At 39.5% G+C, this 17076-nt stretch overlaps 1 protein-coding gene across 2 annotated transcripts in view; it reads left to right on the top strand.

Moving 5' to 3' along the window:
• OXR1 (oxidation resistance 1) overlaps nucleotides 1-17076 on the top strand; it is a 146031-nt gene that overhangs the window by 79210 nt on the left and 49745 nt on the right. For both annotated transcript variants that reach the window (XM_009891803.1, XM_009891802.1), the window contains exons 3-5: nucleotides 5502-5609; nucleotides 6766-6879; nucleotides 14309-14461. In XM_009891803.1, coding sequence (XP_009890105.1) covers nucleotides 5502-5609; nucleotides 6766-6879; nucleotides 14309-14461 — 375 coding nt within the window. The remainder of the gene's footprint in view (nucleotides 1-5501; nucleotides 5610-6765; nucleotides 6880-14308; nucleotides 14462-17076) is intronic.

Genomic DNA, 17076 nt, shown 5'->3' with positions numbered 1-17076 from the left:
TCCTCCAATGTAAGACTTCCCTTCCCCTGTCCCACTCCCACCTTTTTAACTCTCTGGGGACTGAAGGCTGTGCTTTTCTCCTGTGATAGTCTGTGTGTTAGGTGTTTATCTGCTATGTTGTCAAGATCATGCGAAGAGCCTGATATCAGTTAATGAACGTCCCACAAGCCTGTAGTAGACCAGAGTCTTAAGACTGAGTTTTAAGACAGAGTCCTCTGTGTTGAACTACTGGTCTTCCTACATGTGATCTTTTCCCAGTTTCATAGTGGTAAGTCCAAGATCTGGAAACTGTGTCTAGACACTTTTGTTTTGGTTAGAAACCAGTTAGATATGTATATTGAGAACAAAACTACAGGGGCTTCTGAAGTCAGCTTCTTAAGGTAAAACAAGGAGGAATTTTTGATCCTTTCTTTGTTCAAGGGATGTGGGTGACAAGTGTTTTTGTGGAGACCATCAAACAGGTGAAAGTTCACTAGACTTCAAATCCACATCAATACTTAGAATTTCTTGTAATGACTTGCTGAACATCTTTATTTTGAGAACAAAGAAATGGTATCTGCTAGTATCTTTCTAGAATAAATGGATTTCACTTTCAATCCTAGGAGAGCTTGGATAGTGCTAAAGGTTCTCTCTTCTGGTGTGCACCACTGTCATAGTCTTTTCCCAGTTTGGGGTAATTTAGAATATGTGGATTATAATGATGGCATACTACTTTATCTGTTGTATCTTTTGACTAATTTTAAAATTATTTTTGGAGTTGCTTTTATGATATTTACAAATTCCATTTTCCTGATGTGGCATATTATAGAAATTAGACTTATTAACAATTAGTTAATATAGTCATAATCTGATATTTCTAAAGGCTTGGATACAACACCAAAGTTGTTGTGTCCTCACACCTCTTTCTAGTCTTCCCATCTCTTCAATTTTGTTACTTCCTTTTAATACTGTTAAATCATTGGTTTGTTGTTTTCTAGTTCTTGGACAACTAGTCTTGAAATTATTAAAAAAAAAAATTCTTAGTGCGTTCTGATTCATATGTATTCAATGTATAATTTTTAATGGAAGAATGAGTGAAGTCCAGTTGTTGAGATGCAATGACAGTAAGTTCATTAAAATATCAGTAGAGAATTTTGTCAGCTGCTAAACTGACAGAAATGAAGGCAGTTTGAACCATAGATAGTGGTGACTCAGAAGCTCTTTGTCTACTCATGCACAGAAGCACACCTGGCAAACACAGGTGTTTAAGTAGTGCTCCATAAGGGGAAAAGGGGTTATGGGATGTACCTCTGCTCAAATAGTGACACAATGATTTGAAGAGAGTGTTTGATTTGGGATTTTATTGGAAAGGGAACATGGAAGGTGTGGCTCTTTCTGCATCTAGTCATATCTCTAAAAGCTGATTGTAGCTAACTTACAATTTTAGATTTATTCATATACTTATGTGACTACATAGAATCATAGAGTCATCTAGGTTGGAAGGGACCTTTAAGGTCATCAAGTCCAACTGTTAACCTAGCACTGCTAAAACCACCACTAAAACATGTCCCTAGGCACCACGTCTACCTGTCTTTTAAATACCTCCAGGGATGGTGATTCTGCCACTTCCCTGGGCAGATTGTTCCAATACTTGACAACCCTTTTGGTGACATTTTTTTTTCCTAATATCCAATCTAAACCTCCCCTGGCCCAACTTGAGGCCTTTTCCTCTTGTCCTCTTGCTGTTACTTCAGAGAAGAGACCGACCACCACCTTGCTACAACCTCCTTTCAGGTAGTTGTAGAGAGCAATAAGGTCCCTCTGAGCATCCTTTTCTCCAGACTAAAAAAAAAAAAAAACAAACCAGTTCCCTCAACTGTTTCAAAGGTAAATCAGCCTTTGAATTTAGGGAGATACTTCAGGCAGTCTTTATTACATGAACAGTTTCTTTGTTTTAAGAAGGTATCAGTGCTGGTCTCTGAAATCCCATATAGTGTGTAGATTTTCCTGTGCAAACTTTATAGCCTCATAAGACTTGTGCTCCAGACCCTTCACCAGCTTTGTTGCCCTTCTGCATAAGGTAGAAGTTAACTAGGTAGTAAGGCCTTATGTGTCTTATCTCTACATAAGGGTTGGTGACTAGAAGCTCTTGCTACTGAGGATGGGAAAGCTACTTATATTTGAAGAAGCCCTTTTTCAACAGAATTTATTGTATAAAGCAGAGTTTGTGCATTGTTTAAAAGTTTAACGCAGTCCTGACTAAGTTATTCTTGTTTTCTTTTTATGTTTCTGTTAATCAGTATCTTTCAATCTTTATACTCAGGTCAGTAGACTGAAGGAAGCAAGCCAATGTATGTTCTATATTGAGCCGCTTCGAAGCACTGGCTACCCTGATCAAGTCCATTTCAGATTGTTTCAGGGAGTAAAACAGTGTTTTCACATGTCTGGTGGTTGTTTTTCCGAGGTTTACTTGTATTTTAACAAATCTTGCCATTCTGTTAAAATCATGAAACAATGTAATGACTGTTCATCATCCCTCTCCCTTCTCAAAAGGGGAAATTGTCCCATGAAGATTCAGTATAGTGCTTTAATATACATATATTTATATAAAATTCTTAACATTCAGAATAGCGTTGAAATAGCTGTATGAATAATGTATAGAAAGTTTGTTTCCTGGGAGAGGATTTACTTTTTGTCCTCTCTTCCAGTATTAAATTGATGGGGAAAAAATGATTGGAGAAGCTGGGGGGTGGCTGTGGTATGTGGTGGCGTGGGTTTTTTGTTACTTCTGAAATTGTGCTTTTCCACAAAGTTATTCTCTTAGCTTTTGGAAGTTCAGATTCTGTTTGGTTTGGGGGTTTTTTTGTTGTTTTGTGTTTTTTTTTTTTTTTTTTTTAATTGCAGAAAGCCTGAGAATTGGTAAATCAGCCTTTGAATTTAGGGAGATACTTCAGGCAATCTTTATTACATGAACAGTTTCTTTGTTTTAAGAAGGTATCAGTGCTGGTCTCTGAAATCCCATATAGTGTGTAGATTTTCCTGTGCAAACTTTATAGCCAAATAAGAAAAGGAAGCTTATATTTGCATTTCTTGTGCTTGTGATTTGCAAGATAAACCCTTCAGTTGCCAAGAGATCTCAGTAGATGGTTTTATTGCTGAAAAGAGTGAATGCATTCTTAAAGGTCTTTTGTGTTTAATTGAATGCTTTTAATTAATTTTATTTTATATCATTTTATATAATTGTCACTATTTATGGAACAAGTCGTACATGTCTGGTCAAGTTAGGGTCCTGTTTTGATTTCTGCTTTAGTAACAATTTAAAAGTGGCATATGAGAATATTCTTGTTTTTCGGATGTTTGTGTGATCATACAGTACTGAGGTAAGAGGTACTAAGAAGTACTACAATACAGACTTTCATAGCTGAAATACAGTAGAGAGAGATGTTTGTTGCTTTGTTTAGCTTAATGGCTTCCTATATAAAGAATTGTCATAATAGAACTAGAAATTTATCTTAAAGCTAATTGCCATTTCTTTGGCAATACCTACCTCTTTTTTTTCTTTAATGAATCTAGGCTGACAAAGGTACCTTTACAAAATTCTTTAACTCTTACTTGTGAACTTTAGTAATGTTAGTATCCCAAACTGCCCTCTGTTTTTAATCTGTCGAACTATAACAGCCTTCAAAGTACGTTATACTTGTAGCACACTTTCTTGCAGGACGACTTGCTTCTCTATTTAAAGAATATAGTTTGCTTCTTTATATCTGTTAGTTATATACTTTTATTGCTGTACTGTCAATGTGTGTTCCCTAACATGACAAAACTTTGGAAAAAAATAAAAAAATATTTCTCTTTATTCACTTTTCCTAAATTCTTTTGGGGCTAGTGTTTTGTTCAGTGTTAAGATTTGGAACATTTAAGTGGGAATTTCTTTTGAGGAGCAATTATTTAACTTTTTATGTACTTCTTTTGCTTTGCTGCCAATAGAAACTCTGCCAGCTATTCTCGGAATGCAAATAAAAAGTATTAAAATATTAAATATTTAATCACCCAATATTAACTAATACTATAACATGTGGATACATACTCTTCCACTCTGGCAAAATGTTTGCTGCCTCTGTGAAAAATGAATGTGCCTCATTACATTCTATGGACAACAAAACATATAATGCTTTATAGTTATGTGGAACATACTGATTCAGCTGGAACAGTACATGATAGAATACGGTTGGAAGCAGGCTAGCCCAATGTATGTTTTATTACTTACCTCCACTGCAGTACAATTATGGAAATAAAACGTTTTAGTCTCTTGGTTCCAAATGCTGCCGCCTTCTATGTGACTGTGTAAGGTCAAGGTCTACTTTCAGAGCAAGCAGTACCAAAAGCTATTAAAAGATGCATGCTCTGAGACTTTTCCTTCCCTCCCCTCATCTTACCCTCGGGGTTGTTTTTTTTTTTCTGCCCTGGTTCAATCATTCAAGCAGAAATAAAGGATATCTACCTTTAAGTCTAGCAACAGTTGACAAGGCGTACAAGACATGATCCTCCCACATTTCTGTTAAGTAACTCGGTGAAGAGCAGAAGATACCAAGTGGGTATGCAGTCAGCTAATGATATCCATTGGCTTTCTCAAAACAGTTGTTTGTAGAACATACAAACCCATGTTTTTCTTCATTGGGCTTTTCACTCCCCCCCCTATTTTTTTTCCTTGAAAATTAAGTAAAAAGAAGGGAATTTAAAAGACAGCATTCTTTCCTGTAATTGTCAAGAAACCCTGTGCCGTTAGGCAATAAACTTCTTTTGGTTGTATGTTCCCATGGCATATCATCTTCGCTGTTCTTAAATGCTTGCTATATATTCTTTATTCTGAAATACTCTCTGTATATTTTTTTTATCCATTTGCTTTCTTCTGTTGGTTCATACTGAGTACATTTTGGGAGACGGGGGTGCAAATAAGAGCTTGGAAAAAATCCTTTCCTTACTCGGGAATCACCTACTCAAAGTGCTTATGTTCCATCTGCTGTCGTACTGGTTGACCTGTTTTGCTTCAGTATTTTTGCTTTTTATCTCAATGATGGATTTTACTTGAAATCAGGTTAACAGAAGCTTATTTCAATAGGAAGAGAGTGTGTTCACGTTTATAGAGATTGCTTCAACTTTTCTGTAAGTGAAGAGCTGAGGCGTTGAAGAGGGAGAACGAAGGGTTCTGTGAAACCAGTCAATAGTGTTCTGGTGCAATAGCTGAGCCTACAGCTCGGAGCGTGCAGCTGATGCTTCTGGCCACCTGGAAGCATGGTGGGGAGGCAGGTGTCCTTATATGGGGTTGAATAGACTAATATTTAGGCGGTAGGTATGTTGAGGTTTGGTTGTTTGGAGGTTTTTTTGGCAATCGTAAGATATGAAGACTTAAAGTTTGTGAAAATCTCGGTGAATATACATGTGATGCAAGTTGTAAGCCACTATTTGAACTAACTGCTTACAAGTTTGTTTTTCTTTTTCTTTTTTTTCCCCAATTGATACAGGTGGAATCAAGAGATACTTTAAACAGTATTGCCTTGAAATTTGATACAACACCCAATGAACTGGTTCAATTAAATAAGCTTTTCTCCAGAGCAGTCGTTCCTGGACAGGTACTATTCCACTATATATGCTACTTATCCAACAAAGACCTCCTTCCCTATATTTCTCATCTCTACCAGAGAAAGTGTTAAAGTACTTCTCTTACTGGTTTTCCTATTGGCTTTGTAAAAGAGTTTTTCATTTTTCTCTAACTTGTGAATTTCTTGTGCCTGTTAAATAACCGCGTAAAAAGGGCACATGTAATGAAGCTACCTGTCTTTCTTAAATAAGATCAGAGAACTTTTAAAACTAGATATATTTAATGGTATAATAAGACTAGGGTACAAGCTAAATTGTTACTTTGCAAACATAGCAGGCTATTTACCAACTGTAGCTCAGAAGACAAATTCAGGGTACAGCTTACAAACAACATTCCTGACTGCATGTTACTGCCTGCAGTTCTATTTTAATAAATTGAGTAATGTTTCTATTCCACTCTGAAAACTTGCTGTCTTTACCAGCAGTATATGAACTATCATTCCCTTATATGTCACTATTGCTTATATCTTTTTCTTTCCCTTTTTTCCTGTGCTTTTCACTTCTCATTGAAAGCCAGGCCTGGAAACAAGTAATAGGTCAGCTATGGTATTAACCATTGGCCATTTGGTATTAGCCCTCTGGTTGAAAAAAATCCTGTGTTTATTTCTGATTGCTGCAAAACTTCATCTTGGTAGCTTGAATGCCTACCGTGGCCAAAGTAATGTATTTAAGGCTTGTATAACTTCAGGGTTTTGTTTTGTTTTGTACATTCGGTGCTAAGAGCTACATCTATGAACTTGTTCCACAGCCTGTTTCTTCATTGCTCAAATAGTAGAGTAATAGCAAGAGAAATAATCGGGCACATCTTCCTCAGACACTGTATTGAGTGTTTCTGGCATTCTGTGTACTTTTAATGTTTTATAACTGAACTTTTTCCTCAATTACTATGACTAAAAATCAATCTTACCTCAAGATAGCATTTAAGAAGCTTTAAAAACTAAAATTAAGAAGCGCTTTGTGTGGTATTATTTATTCCCTCGACTCGTAATTTCTGTTAAAATTAATGGGAGAAGGAATGACTTTTGCATAGCTTATTTTGAGAAAGCGTAGCAAATATACCTGAACTGGTGGGAAATCTAAAGTAAACCAGAAAACATAACTTCTAACTACATTATATCTTCTTTATAGATTTTGTATGTTCCTGACCCAGACTACATTTCTAGTGTGGACAGCTCCCCCTCTCTAAGTCCTATAAGTCCCCTATCACCTACATCTTCCGAAGCAGAGCTTGACAAGGCTACAGTAAATGTAGGTATACCTGTTGTCCTTGACATTAATTTTCCCTTACAAGATAAATGTTGCAGATGCTATGCTTTCTTCTTAAACTATTCTTTCATTTTGGGGAGAAAGTACTTTACAACACTTGGAGTTGAAAAGTAAAATAGTACCTTTTAAAAAAGTAAATACAAGCTTTTAATCTTGTAAATGACGGTTTTCTATATGAAAACTGATTTGAAGGCAAATTATTTGTAGCAAAATGCTATCTTTGCACACTGAAATCTTAAATACTAGTTTCTATTGCTTTTCTGCATGTTACCTTTCAGAACTAGTTAAACATTTGTCTCTAACTTTATTGATAGTTTTTGTAGCAATGACACATTGGCAACAATGCTCAAGTAGCCAAAAGGTAAGCGCTCCCCCCCAGCTCCCCGCAGAAGTGCAGGAGGGGATTCTCTGGTTTCATTTAGCAGAACAAAGTAAAGAAAACAAACAAAAAACCCCCAACAACAACAAACAAAAAAACCCACAACCAAGTCTTTTTCAGTGAAGGGCTACCCTCTACCTTTGTAGATCTTCAAATGCTACAATTATTTAGCCATCAAAGCTGCTCTGTAATTCAGCTCAAATGTAGTTTTTTGGAGCTAGCTTTTAGGAGCTAGCTTTATAAAAGCATGTCTTTCCAGGAACACTGGTTTTCTGTCAGCTGAATTCCATGGGAGAACTCCAACCAGGAAGATACAGTATTGGAGCCTGAGCTTCCCTGCAATTTATGCGATTATGACCTTATTAAGATGTTTCTTGATATGTCACTACTATTTTTTTCCCAGTTGTTCCTATCTTTTCTCTCAAATAACAAGTATTTTTGATAGCACTTCTTGGTAGTGCTCAGTCAAGCTGTCAAATGTCTACTCCAGGATTCTGTATGCTCAAAGTTTAGGAAGGTTTGAGATTTTAAGCATTTATTTATTTATTTGCTTGCATGACGTGAGTCCAGATAAGTTTAAATCTAAAGGTATTTTATTGTTGCTGAATAGTTTCCTAAGCTGCAAAAGCTGTGTTGACCCTTCTAATGAAAAATACTATTTGGTTTTGCTGTTGTACCTTTGAGCTGACCTAGTATGCCTGTTCTCATGACGTATCTGCTGTCACTTGTACTGAATAATTTCTTTTATGTTTTATGGCAATCTGAAGCTGTTGTAGCACATTAAATAGACTAGTCTGCAAGGATACATTCTTCTGTATTGGTCTCAGAATGACTGTACATGCTACCATAGGCCTACCCATATAGCATATGTTGTGAGAAGTTACTTGAGAGAAATTTCTTAGTTTCACTACTAGGAATCGGAGCTCTTCCTACAGTGCACTAGATCCTGTGTCAGAAAAATACCATATTCTTCCTTTTGTGAATTAGTTTGTATATGCCTGTTTGCATATAGTAGATAAGGAGGCTTAATGAGTAACCATACCTGTAATTTATTTGAAACTTTTTTATTGACTATATACACATAGCAGAGAGAAAAGCTTGAAAGTGTAGAAGAAACAAAGTAGATTAAAATATTTTAAAAGTTAAAATCCTCTTATGCAAAAGGTTGTTTTGTTTAATATAGGCAGTTTAATGTTAGAAACAATTTGAGTGTTAAATTTCATTTAACTGACACTTACTGTATTGTTGCAGAACTATTTTGTGCATCTCATGACATGTCATGGATCACTACAAGGAGTTCTTAAATGCTTCAGGGAAAGTCAAACAAATGAGCAATGTGATAATATATAGTAGAGTGTTTATGGAAGCTTCTGTTTCTCAGGTCTTTCAAAGTACATGTAAGGAGGGAAGGGATATTAATAGATAGAGTTTGTCAAAAGAAAGCGCAGAACAGAAATCACTTGTGCTTGTCAGTGCGGACTCTGTGTCTGTGTGTGTGGTTTTGTTTTCCAGACAGTGTCTCCAGCACCACAAAAAGCACTCAACTTCTATTTGAGCAGTTAAGGCTGGAGGGTTTTGTTCTTCATCATAGCACCTGTTTTCCATGTTTTTCTTTGCTGATTGCTATCCTTATGAACGAGAGAAATACTAGCATACATTCTGTAATGCTCTGTATTGGTGTCTGTCGTCTTCACTCTCCTTCTATTTTGACTCCAGATTTGCAGTTTAAATTTAAGCACATTTCAAGGTAAAAAGTATGTGTTATTCTGCCTGTATAATGTAAAGGGGTCTTCTCTCTGTGCTATGGTCATTGAAATTGATGAATTCCTGCTAGAAATTGAGTAAGATGACTAACCAGCATCTGAACCTCTGTTGAGGCAAAATATAAACTGATGATATGCTCTGTTCTTTTGTTTCTGTTTTACCAAACATTGGAGTAGTTTAACACAACCACGTGGCTACATACAAACCAGCATGTGGCTAATATAAGACCTGCATAACCCTGTTAAGTTTTTTTACATTGCTACACTTAAGCTAAGATTTCAGTGAGTATTTCAGTAGGTTTTTTAGTGTCAGTGTGTATGTAAGAACTCGGCCTTTCTTACGCTGCTGGGTTTTGTGAAGGGTTTCTTCATACAGCAGCCCTCACGTATTTGAGAAGATCCAATAAACTTTACTGCCTATAAAACTTAAAATCCACTTCAAAATAATATGTACTGACAAAGGTGTCGTCATTTAATTTGAAAGTCTGCCATCAGTGTTATTCCTGCTTCTGTGTCGCATGGCAATGTGAAGGAGAAATAGCTGGCCTACTCACAGTGGAGTTGGATGTCAGCTGAGGATTTTTGCAGCCTCTTGCTAAGTTGTATGCATCACAAAGGTGACCACATAATTTTTAGGAGAAAGGCATATATAGAAGGGAAAGTTACCTCAAGGAAGTTTGCTTTCTAATTATATCTTCATTAGTTTTTTCAGCAAAGTTCAGTTCAGTGTTCTGTAAGTAGTTTTGGCGGTTTTGTTTGCTTTATAACTAAAATTGAAAGATGCAGGCTAAAGTACTGCCAGAGAGATGATGAACCGAAAACAATTGTGCATAATGTTCCTGGATATGATTGAAGGCATTTAGCTGCAATCTGTGCTAGTGAATAGAACTGAACAGAAAAGCAGAAAACTAAAGGGAACATAGAAGTTCACATTTTTTATAAATAGTAATATTTTATTAGTAACTAAAAATAGCAATTACATATGAAATTGTATTTCAGGATGGGGAAGTTGATGAGGCCTTCTACAGACAGGTGAGAATCGCCTCACAATCACAGGCCTTGATTCTCATGGGGGACTTCAACTACCCTGATATCTGCTGGGAAGGCCACACAGCCGGGCACGTACAGTACAGGAGGTTCCTCCAGTGCATTGATGACAACTTTTTGACTCAGGTGGTGGAGGAGCCTACAAGGAGAGGTGCTTTACTGGACCTGATACTGACAAACAAAGAGGGACTGGTGGAGGATGTAAAGGTTGGGGGCAGACTGGGCTGCAGCGATCATGAGAAGATAGAGTTCAGGATTAAGTGTAGAATAGACAAAATGACAAGTAGAGTTGAAACCCTAAACTTCAGGAGGGCTAAATTTGATCGTTTCAAAGAATTGCTTGGGCAAATCCCATGGGAAAGGGCTCTAGAGGGTAAGGGGGCTCTAGAGAGCTGGCTGCTATTTAAGCGTCACCTCCTCCAAGCTCAGGATCAGTGCATCCCAAAGAGAAAGAAATCAGGCAAGGGGAGAAGGAGACCTGCATGGCTGAGCAGGGACCTTCTGAAAAGGCTCAGGTGGAAGAAGGGAGTTTACAATAGGTGGAAGAAGGGGCTGACTGCTTGGGAGGAATACAAGAATGCTGTCAGGGTATGCAGGGAGGAAACAAGGAAAGCCAAGGCAGCCTTGGAATTGAACCTGGCGAGGGATGTCAAGGCCAACAGGAAGGGTTTCTTTAAGTATATAGGAGACAAAAGGAAAACTAGGGAAAATGTGGGCCCGTTGTTGAATGAGACAGGTGCTGTGGTGACGGATGATGCAGAGAAGGCGGAGTTGCTAAATGCCTTCTTTGCTTCTGTCTTCACTGTTCGGGCCAGTCCTTGTGAGACCCCGACTTTGCAGGTAACAGAGAAAGTCTGGGCAAAGCAAGACTATCCCTTGGTTGACGAGGAGCACGTTAAAGATCAGTTAGATAAATTGGATATACATAAATCCATGGGGCCTGATGGGATGCACCCTCGTGTGCTGAGGGAGCTGGGGGAAGTCATTGCTGGGCCTCTCTCCATTATCTTTGAAAGGTCCTGGAGGACAGGTGAGGTGCCTGAGGACTGGAGGATAGCCAACGTCACTCCAGTCTTCAAAAAGGGCAGGAAGGATGAGCCAGGAAACTACAGGCCGGTCAGCCTCACCTCCATCCCTGGAAAGATGATGGAGCAGCTTATTCTGGGAGTCATCTCAAAGCACCTGGATGAAAAGAAGATTATCAGAAGTAGTCAACATGGATTCACCAAGGAGAAGTCATGTCTGACTAATCTGATAGCCTTCTATGACGAAGTGACTAGATGGGTGGATGAGGGGAGGGCAGTGGATGTTGTCTACCTTGACTTTGGCAAGGCTTTCGATACTGTCTCCCACATCATCCTCACAGGCAAGCTTAGGAAGTGTGGGTTAGATGAATGGACAGTGAGGTGGATTGAGAACTGGCTTACAGATAGAGCTCAGAGGGTTGTGGTTAGTGGCGCAGAGTCTAGTTGGAGGTTAGTAACAAGTGGTGTCCCTCAGGGGTCAGTACTGGGCCCAGTCTTGTTCAACATATTCATCAATGATCTGGATGAAGGGATAGAGTGTACCATCAGCAAGTTTGCTGATGACACAAAACTGGGAGGAGTGGCTGACACGCCAGAAGGCTGTGCCGCCATACAGCAAGACCTGGACAGGCTGGAGAGTTGGGCAGAGAGAAACCTGATGAAATTCAACAAGGGCAAGTGTAGGGTGCTGCATCTGGGGAGGAATAACCCCATGCAGCAGTACAGGTTGGGGGCTAACCTCCTGGAGAGCAGCTCTGTGGAGAGGGATCTGGGAGTCCTGGTGGACAACAGGACGACCATGAGCCAGCAATGTGTCCTGGCGGCCAAGGCGGCAAATGGCATCCTGGGGTGCATCAAGAAGAGTGTGGCCAGCAGGTCGAGGGAGGTCATCCTCCCCCTCTACTCTGCCCTGGTGAGGCCGCATCTGGAGTACTGCATCTAGTTCTGGGCTCCCCAGTTCAAGAAGGACAGGGAACTGCTGGAGAGGGTCCAGCAAAGGGCAACGAAGATGATTAGGGGATTGGAACATCTCTCCTATGGAGAAAGGCTGAGGGACTTGGGTCTCTTTAGTCTAGAGAAAAGAAGATTGAGGGGGGATCTTATTAATACTTACAAATACTTAATGGGAGGATGCCAGGGGGATGGGAGCAGTCTTTTTTCAGTGGCACCCAGTGATAGGACGAGGGGGAATGGGCATAAACTTGAACATAGGAAGTTCCATCTTAACATGAGAAGGAACTTCTTTACTTTGAGGGTAGTGGAGCACTGGCACAGGCTGCCCAGAGAGGGGGTGGAGTCTCCCACTCTGGAGACATTCAAAACCCGCCTGGACGCAATCCTGTGCAATGTGCTGTAGGTGACCCTGCTCTGGCAGGGGGGTTGGACTAGATGATCTCCAGAGGTCCCTTCCAACCCTAACCATTCTGTGATTCTGTGAAATGGAAGTCTTTAAATGTTGGTTAAGCTCGAAAACAGGATTGCTGTGACTACAAAATAGGCTTTGGTCCAGTCTGTCTACTATACATGTAGCTTTTATTTGAAAACAATTTTTTCACTGTCTGTCCTGTCCCTGGTATGATTCCATGTTCACTACTTTGTTAGATGTACAGTAAGACAGTAAGATAAGAAACTCTTCCTATTACCTGCCTGGGAAGGTCATGAAGGAAATCGTCTGGAAGCTATATCCAGGCATGTGAAAGACAAAGATGGTTGGGAACAGCCAGAGTGAATTTACATGCCTGACCAAAGTGATTGCTTTCTGTAACGAGACAACTGGCTGAGCAAATGAGGGAAGAGCAGTGCGTGTTACCTTGACTAGAACCAGGCCCTTGACACTGTCCTAAAGCACTCTTGTTACAGTAGTGGGGAAATGTGAACTGAATGGGTGGGCTACAAGATGGGCTGGAAAAATTGGTAGGATCGTTGGGTTCAAAGCATTTGTGTGTGTGGTTGGTTATTTTTCGTTGTTTGTTTTCTGTGGTGGAGGACAGTTACAAATCGTTGAAGGTTCCTATTGGGGTTAATATTGTTTATAATCTGCCCATCCGTGACCTGAGTGGTGGGACAGAGGACAGAATGCACTGTTAGCAAGCTTGGGGCAGTGGGGCAGCAAAAATTAGGGAAAGTGAAAATATACTGGAGAAAAAGACCAGGGCTACTCATCAGGGAGATCAAGAGTCTGGAGAAAAGAAGCAGCAGAAATCTCATGGAGTTCAACAACAACTAAGACCTGCCTGGGACTGAAAGAGCCCCATGTGGCAGTACAGGGTGAGGGTTGGCTGGCTTCATAGCAGCTTTGCAGAAAAAGACCAAGGGCCAAGGAGGGGTTGAGGCTAGTGTCCTGGTGGACATATTGAACAATGTCCACTTGTGATGGTGAAGGCTAATCACATGCCAGGTGGCAGATAACAGAGGAATACCAACAGGTTAGGGAAAGTGGTTATTCACCTGTTTAGGGGTCTTGTGAAGCTGCAGTTTACAGTGTTGTGTCCACTTCTGGCATCTGCAGTACAAGACAAAGATTGACATGCTGCAGAGACTCCATTGGAAAGCCGTTAAGATGATCAGGGAATAGAAGCAAATGAGGCACAAGGAGGTCCTGGTTAAAAAAAACAGGAAAATATTTTTCAGAATGAGAGGGTGGTTAAACACTGGAGCAGGTTTCTTAGGGGGCCTGTGGAATCACCATCCTTGAAACTCAGCTGGAAAGACCATGAGCAACTTGATGCATAGGCCTACTTTGAACACAGGGTTGGACTAGCAGACCTCCTAACATAAAGTAGCGTATAATATTATGGACAGATAATAGAAGACATTTAATAGGACTGTTATTGAAGTTGGAAAATAATCCTTTCTGCTAACTTCTGCTCAAATTTTTCATGTGATAATATATTGGATGGTTTCCTTATGTGACTTCTGATGATTATTTTGTTGTTTACTCCCAGGTTGATTTTACGTATCTTTTCCTACTTGCATTTCTTATCATGGGCCAGTTAGGCTGTGCTTCATTAGTTATATAGACTTTCAGGTCAAAACAATCCTGTAAACTGCAGTGGATTTTGAACCCTATTTTTACATTTACTTTCATGTCAAAGAAAAAGAGGAAAAGTTACACAACAGAAAATACTGAAAAAATCAGGTTGCTAAGTTTGTGGTGTTCTTTTCTCTTTTCTTTTTGTATTCCCTTTTAGGATCCAGATGGAGTCCAACGGAAAGAGTCAGTTGCTTCACCAGCACATGCATGTGTTCGTCCTACAAGAGTGGTATCTTCCACCTCCGAAGAGGAGGAAGCATTTACAGAGAAATTTCTAAAAATTAATTGCAAGTACATCACTAATGGCAAGGTATTTAAACGTTCAGGTTTTACTGTTACTGTACAGGATGTAAAAAATAAAGTACATTAGAATCATAGAACAGAATCATAGAATCGTTTTGGTTGGAAGGGACCTTTAAGATCATCAAGTCCAACTGTTAACCTCACACTGTCAAGTTACACTAAACCATGTCCCTCAGCACCATGTCTACCTGTCTTTTAAATACCTCAAGGGATGGTGATTCAACTACTTCCCTGGGTAGCCTGTTCCAATGCTTGACAACCATTTCAGTGAAGAAATTTTTCCTAATATCCAATCTAAACGTCCCCTGGCACAACTTGAGGCTGTTTCCTCCTGTGCTATCACATATTACTTGGGAGAAGAGACTGAGCCCCACCTTTCTACCACCTCCTTTCGGGTAGTTGTAGAGAGTAATAAGGTCTCCCCTCAGTGTCCTTTTTGCTAGGCTAAACAAACCTAGTTCTTTCAGCCACGCCTCATAAGACTTGTTTTCTAGGCTCCTCAGCAGGTTCGTTGCCCTCCTTTAGGCGTGCTCCAGCACTTCAATGTCCTTCTTGTAGTGAAAGGCCCAAAACTGAACACAGTATTTGAGGTGCGACCTCACCAGTGCCAAATACGGGGCTTCCCTGTTCCTGCTCACCTCACTATTCCTGATACAGGCCAGTATGCTGTTGGCCTTCTTTGGCCACCTGGGCACACTACTGGCTCATATTCAACCGGCTGTCCACCAATACCTCCAGGTCCTTTTCTGCTGGGTGGTTTTACAGCAAGTGACCCAAGTGCAGGACTCTGCACAATTAACCTGTGACAGACTTCCCTGTAGCCATACTGTTAAGGGATTCCCTTGTCTTGAGGGCATGAGGTGTGTTCCTTATGTGATTATCTCTTATAAGTAGTTCTTTTTACTTACAGTGGAGAAGAACATGCCTTAAATTACGAGGGAATGTGTAGTTGGGTAGCTTCATTTCTGTTTTCCTAAAGCAGAACAGCGTGAACAGAATTGATCTCTGATTCTGTAAACAGTTCTTTATTTGGTATAGTATAGTATAGTAGAAATCTTGATTTTTTTTTTTTTTTTTTTTCTTTGAAGTACTAACTGCAGTTCTCTCAGTAGTGTCATCACACAAATGCCTTCAGCTTAGTGGCACTTAAGTTACATTCAGCTTGTAGGTGCACAAGTCTTCCACAGACTTCCCTAAAGGGACTGAGGTGATGTCAAAAGACTTTACCTCAGAATGCTTTAGGAAAAAAAAAAAAAAAATTATTCCTCTACCACCCCACAGAAAAATGATTAGACACTTTAATCATGAAAAATCATCCTTTCACTGAAGCTGAATGAATGTAAAGAAACTCAAGAAGTTTGGATTTATATACACAAATGCTGCTGATTGTGTTGCTCAGCAATAGATCTGTAGATAAATTACACTAATGATAAACAGATTAAGAATCTCCTAAAACTGCATTTAATTCTTTTTTTTTTTTTTTTTTTTTTGCTGATGGAAAGGATTGCAGATCTATATATGTCCAGACTTGAAGCCTTTTGACAGTACACATATATTGGCAAAAGTGAAGTATTAGAAGTTGGTGAGATGAGTGCTGGAAAAGCTTTCTTGTTACTTTGCTCTACTTTGCAGTTAATTTGCTTCACTCCTTGCATTCTCTCCCTGGGTGACTTCTTTTAGTTTGATCCTGGTCAACTCATTACTTTCAGTTTTAAGTGCTGTGTTGTAGAGGAATTGAGAACTCTGAGCCTCTGTTAGAAATTGGCTGTACTGGAAAAATACAGTCTAGTGTTAAAATTTACAGCATATTATTTTTGTGCTGTAATTCCTCATCAGAATATTATGGGGAGCGTTCACAGCATCTGTCTTTGACTTGGATTTTTACAGCCTATTTTCTGAGAGCTTCAAGGGTAATTCTGTTTCTAAAGAGTTGTGTAATCCACTGCAGTATCAGTCCATACTTGGAGAGGTGGGTGGGGAGAGAAATGAATGCTAACCTGCTCAGATTTGAGTGCCAGATTTCATAAATTTAGCATGTAATTAGCCTTTGTGTCACATGAGGTGGGAATGTCCTCTGGCATGTCATTTTGTCCTCTCCTTGATGCATTTCTTGATGATGCGGGGTGATAAATCTTGAAAGGTTTTCTGGAGAAAGCTTAAAAGACTCATCCTCTGCTTCCCACTCTGGAAGGGATTTTGAAGCTCATAGGTAACTGTTTTATAGGACTTCAGATATGAAGTCTCAGTTATGACTGTGACTGATGCTCGTAAACTAAAATCTAGTGAAAGCCTATTTTTCAATGTGTTTAATTTTACATATGTGAAAGAGCTTGCATTAAGGTAGGACTGTCTCATTCCTCACTTTTCAAAACTGCTTATTCTGTATGTGTTTGGAGTTGGTTTTAGTCGCACCTGTGACTTCTTGGACAAGCACACAGGAGTCCTCTGAAATGCAGTGTCTGGAACCTGGAAACATTTGCTCTGTTATAATATTTGCTCTCTGTTATCTGGTTATGGATACTGTTAGAGGCAGGGTGTTGGACACAGTTAGAAACAGGGTGATGTGAATATGCCACATCCTGGTCAGACAACAAATCAGTGTAACCAGTGTGCTGCAGAGTC

Source organism: Charadrius vociferus, unplaced genomic scaffold (assembly GCF_000708025.1).
Source record: "Charadrius vociferus isolate BGI_N301 unplaced genomic scaffold, ASM70802v2 scaffold15, whole genome shotgun sequence".
NCBI lineage: Eukaryota > Metazoa > Chordata > Aves > Charadriiformes > Charadriidae > Charadrius > Charadrius vociferus.
This window is presented reverse-complemented; position numbering and strand designations above follow the sequence as displayed.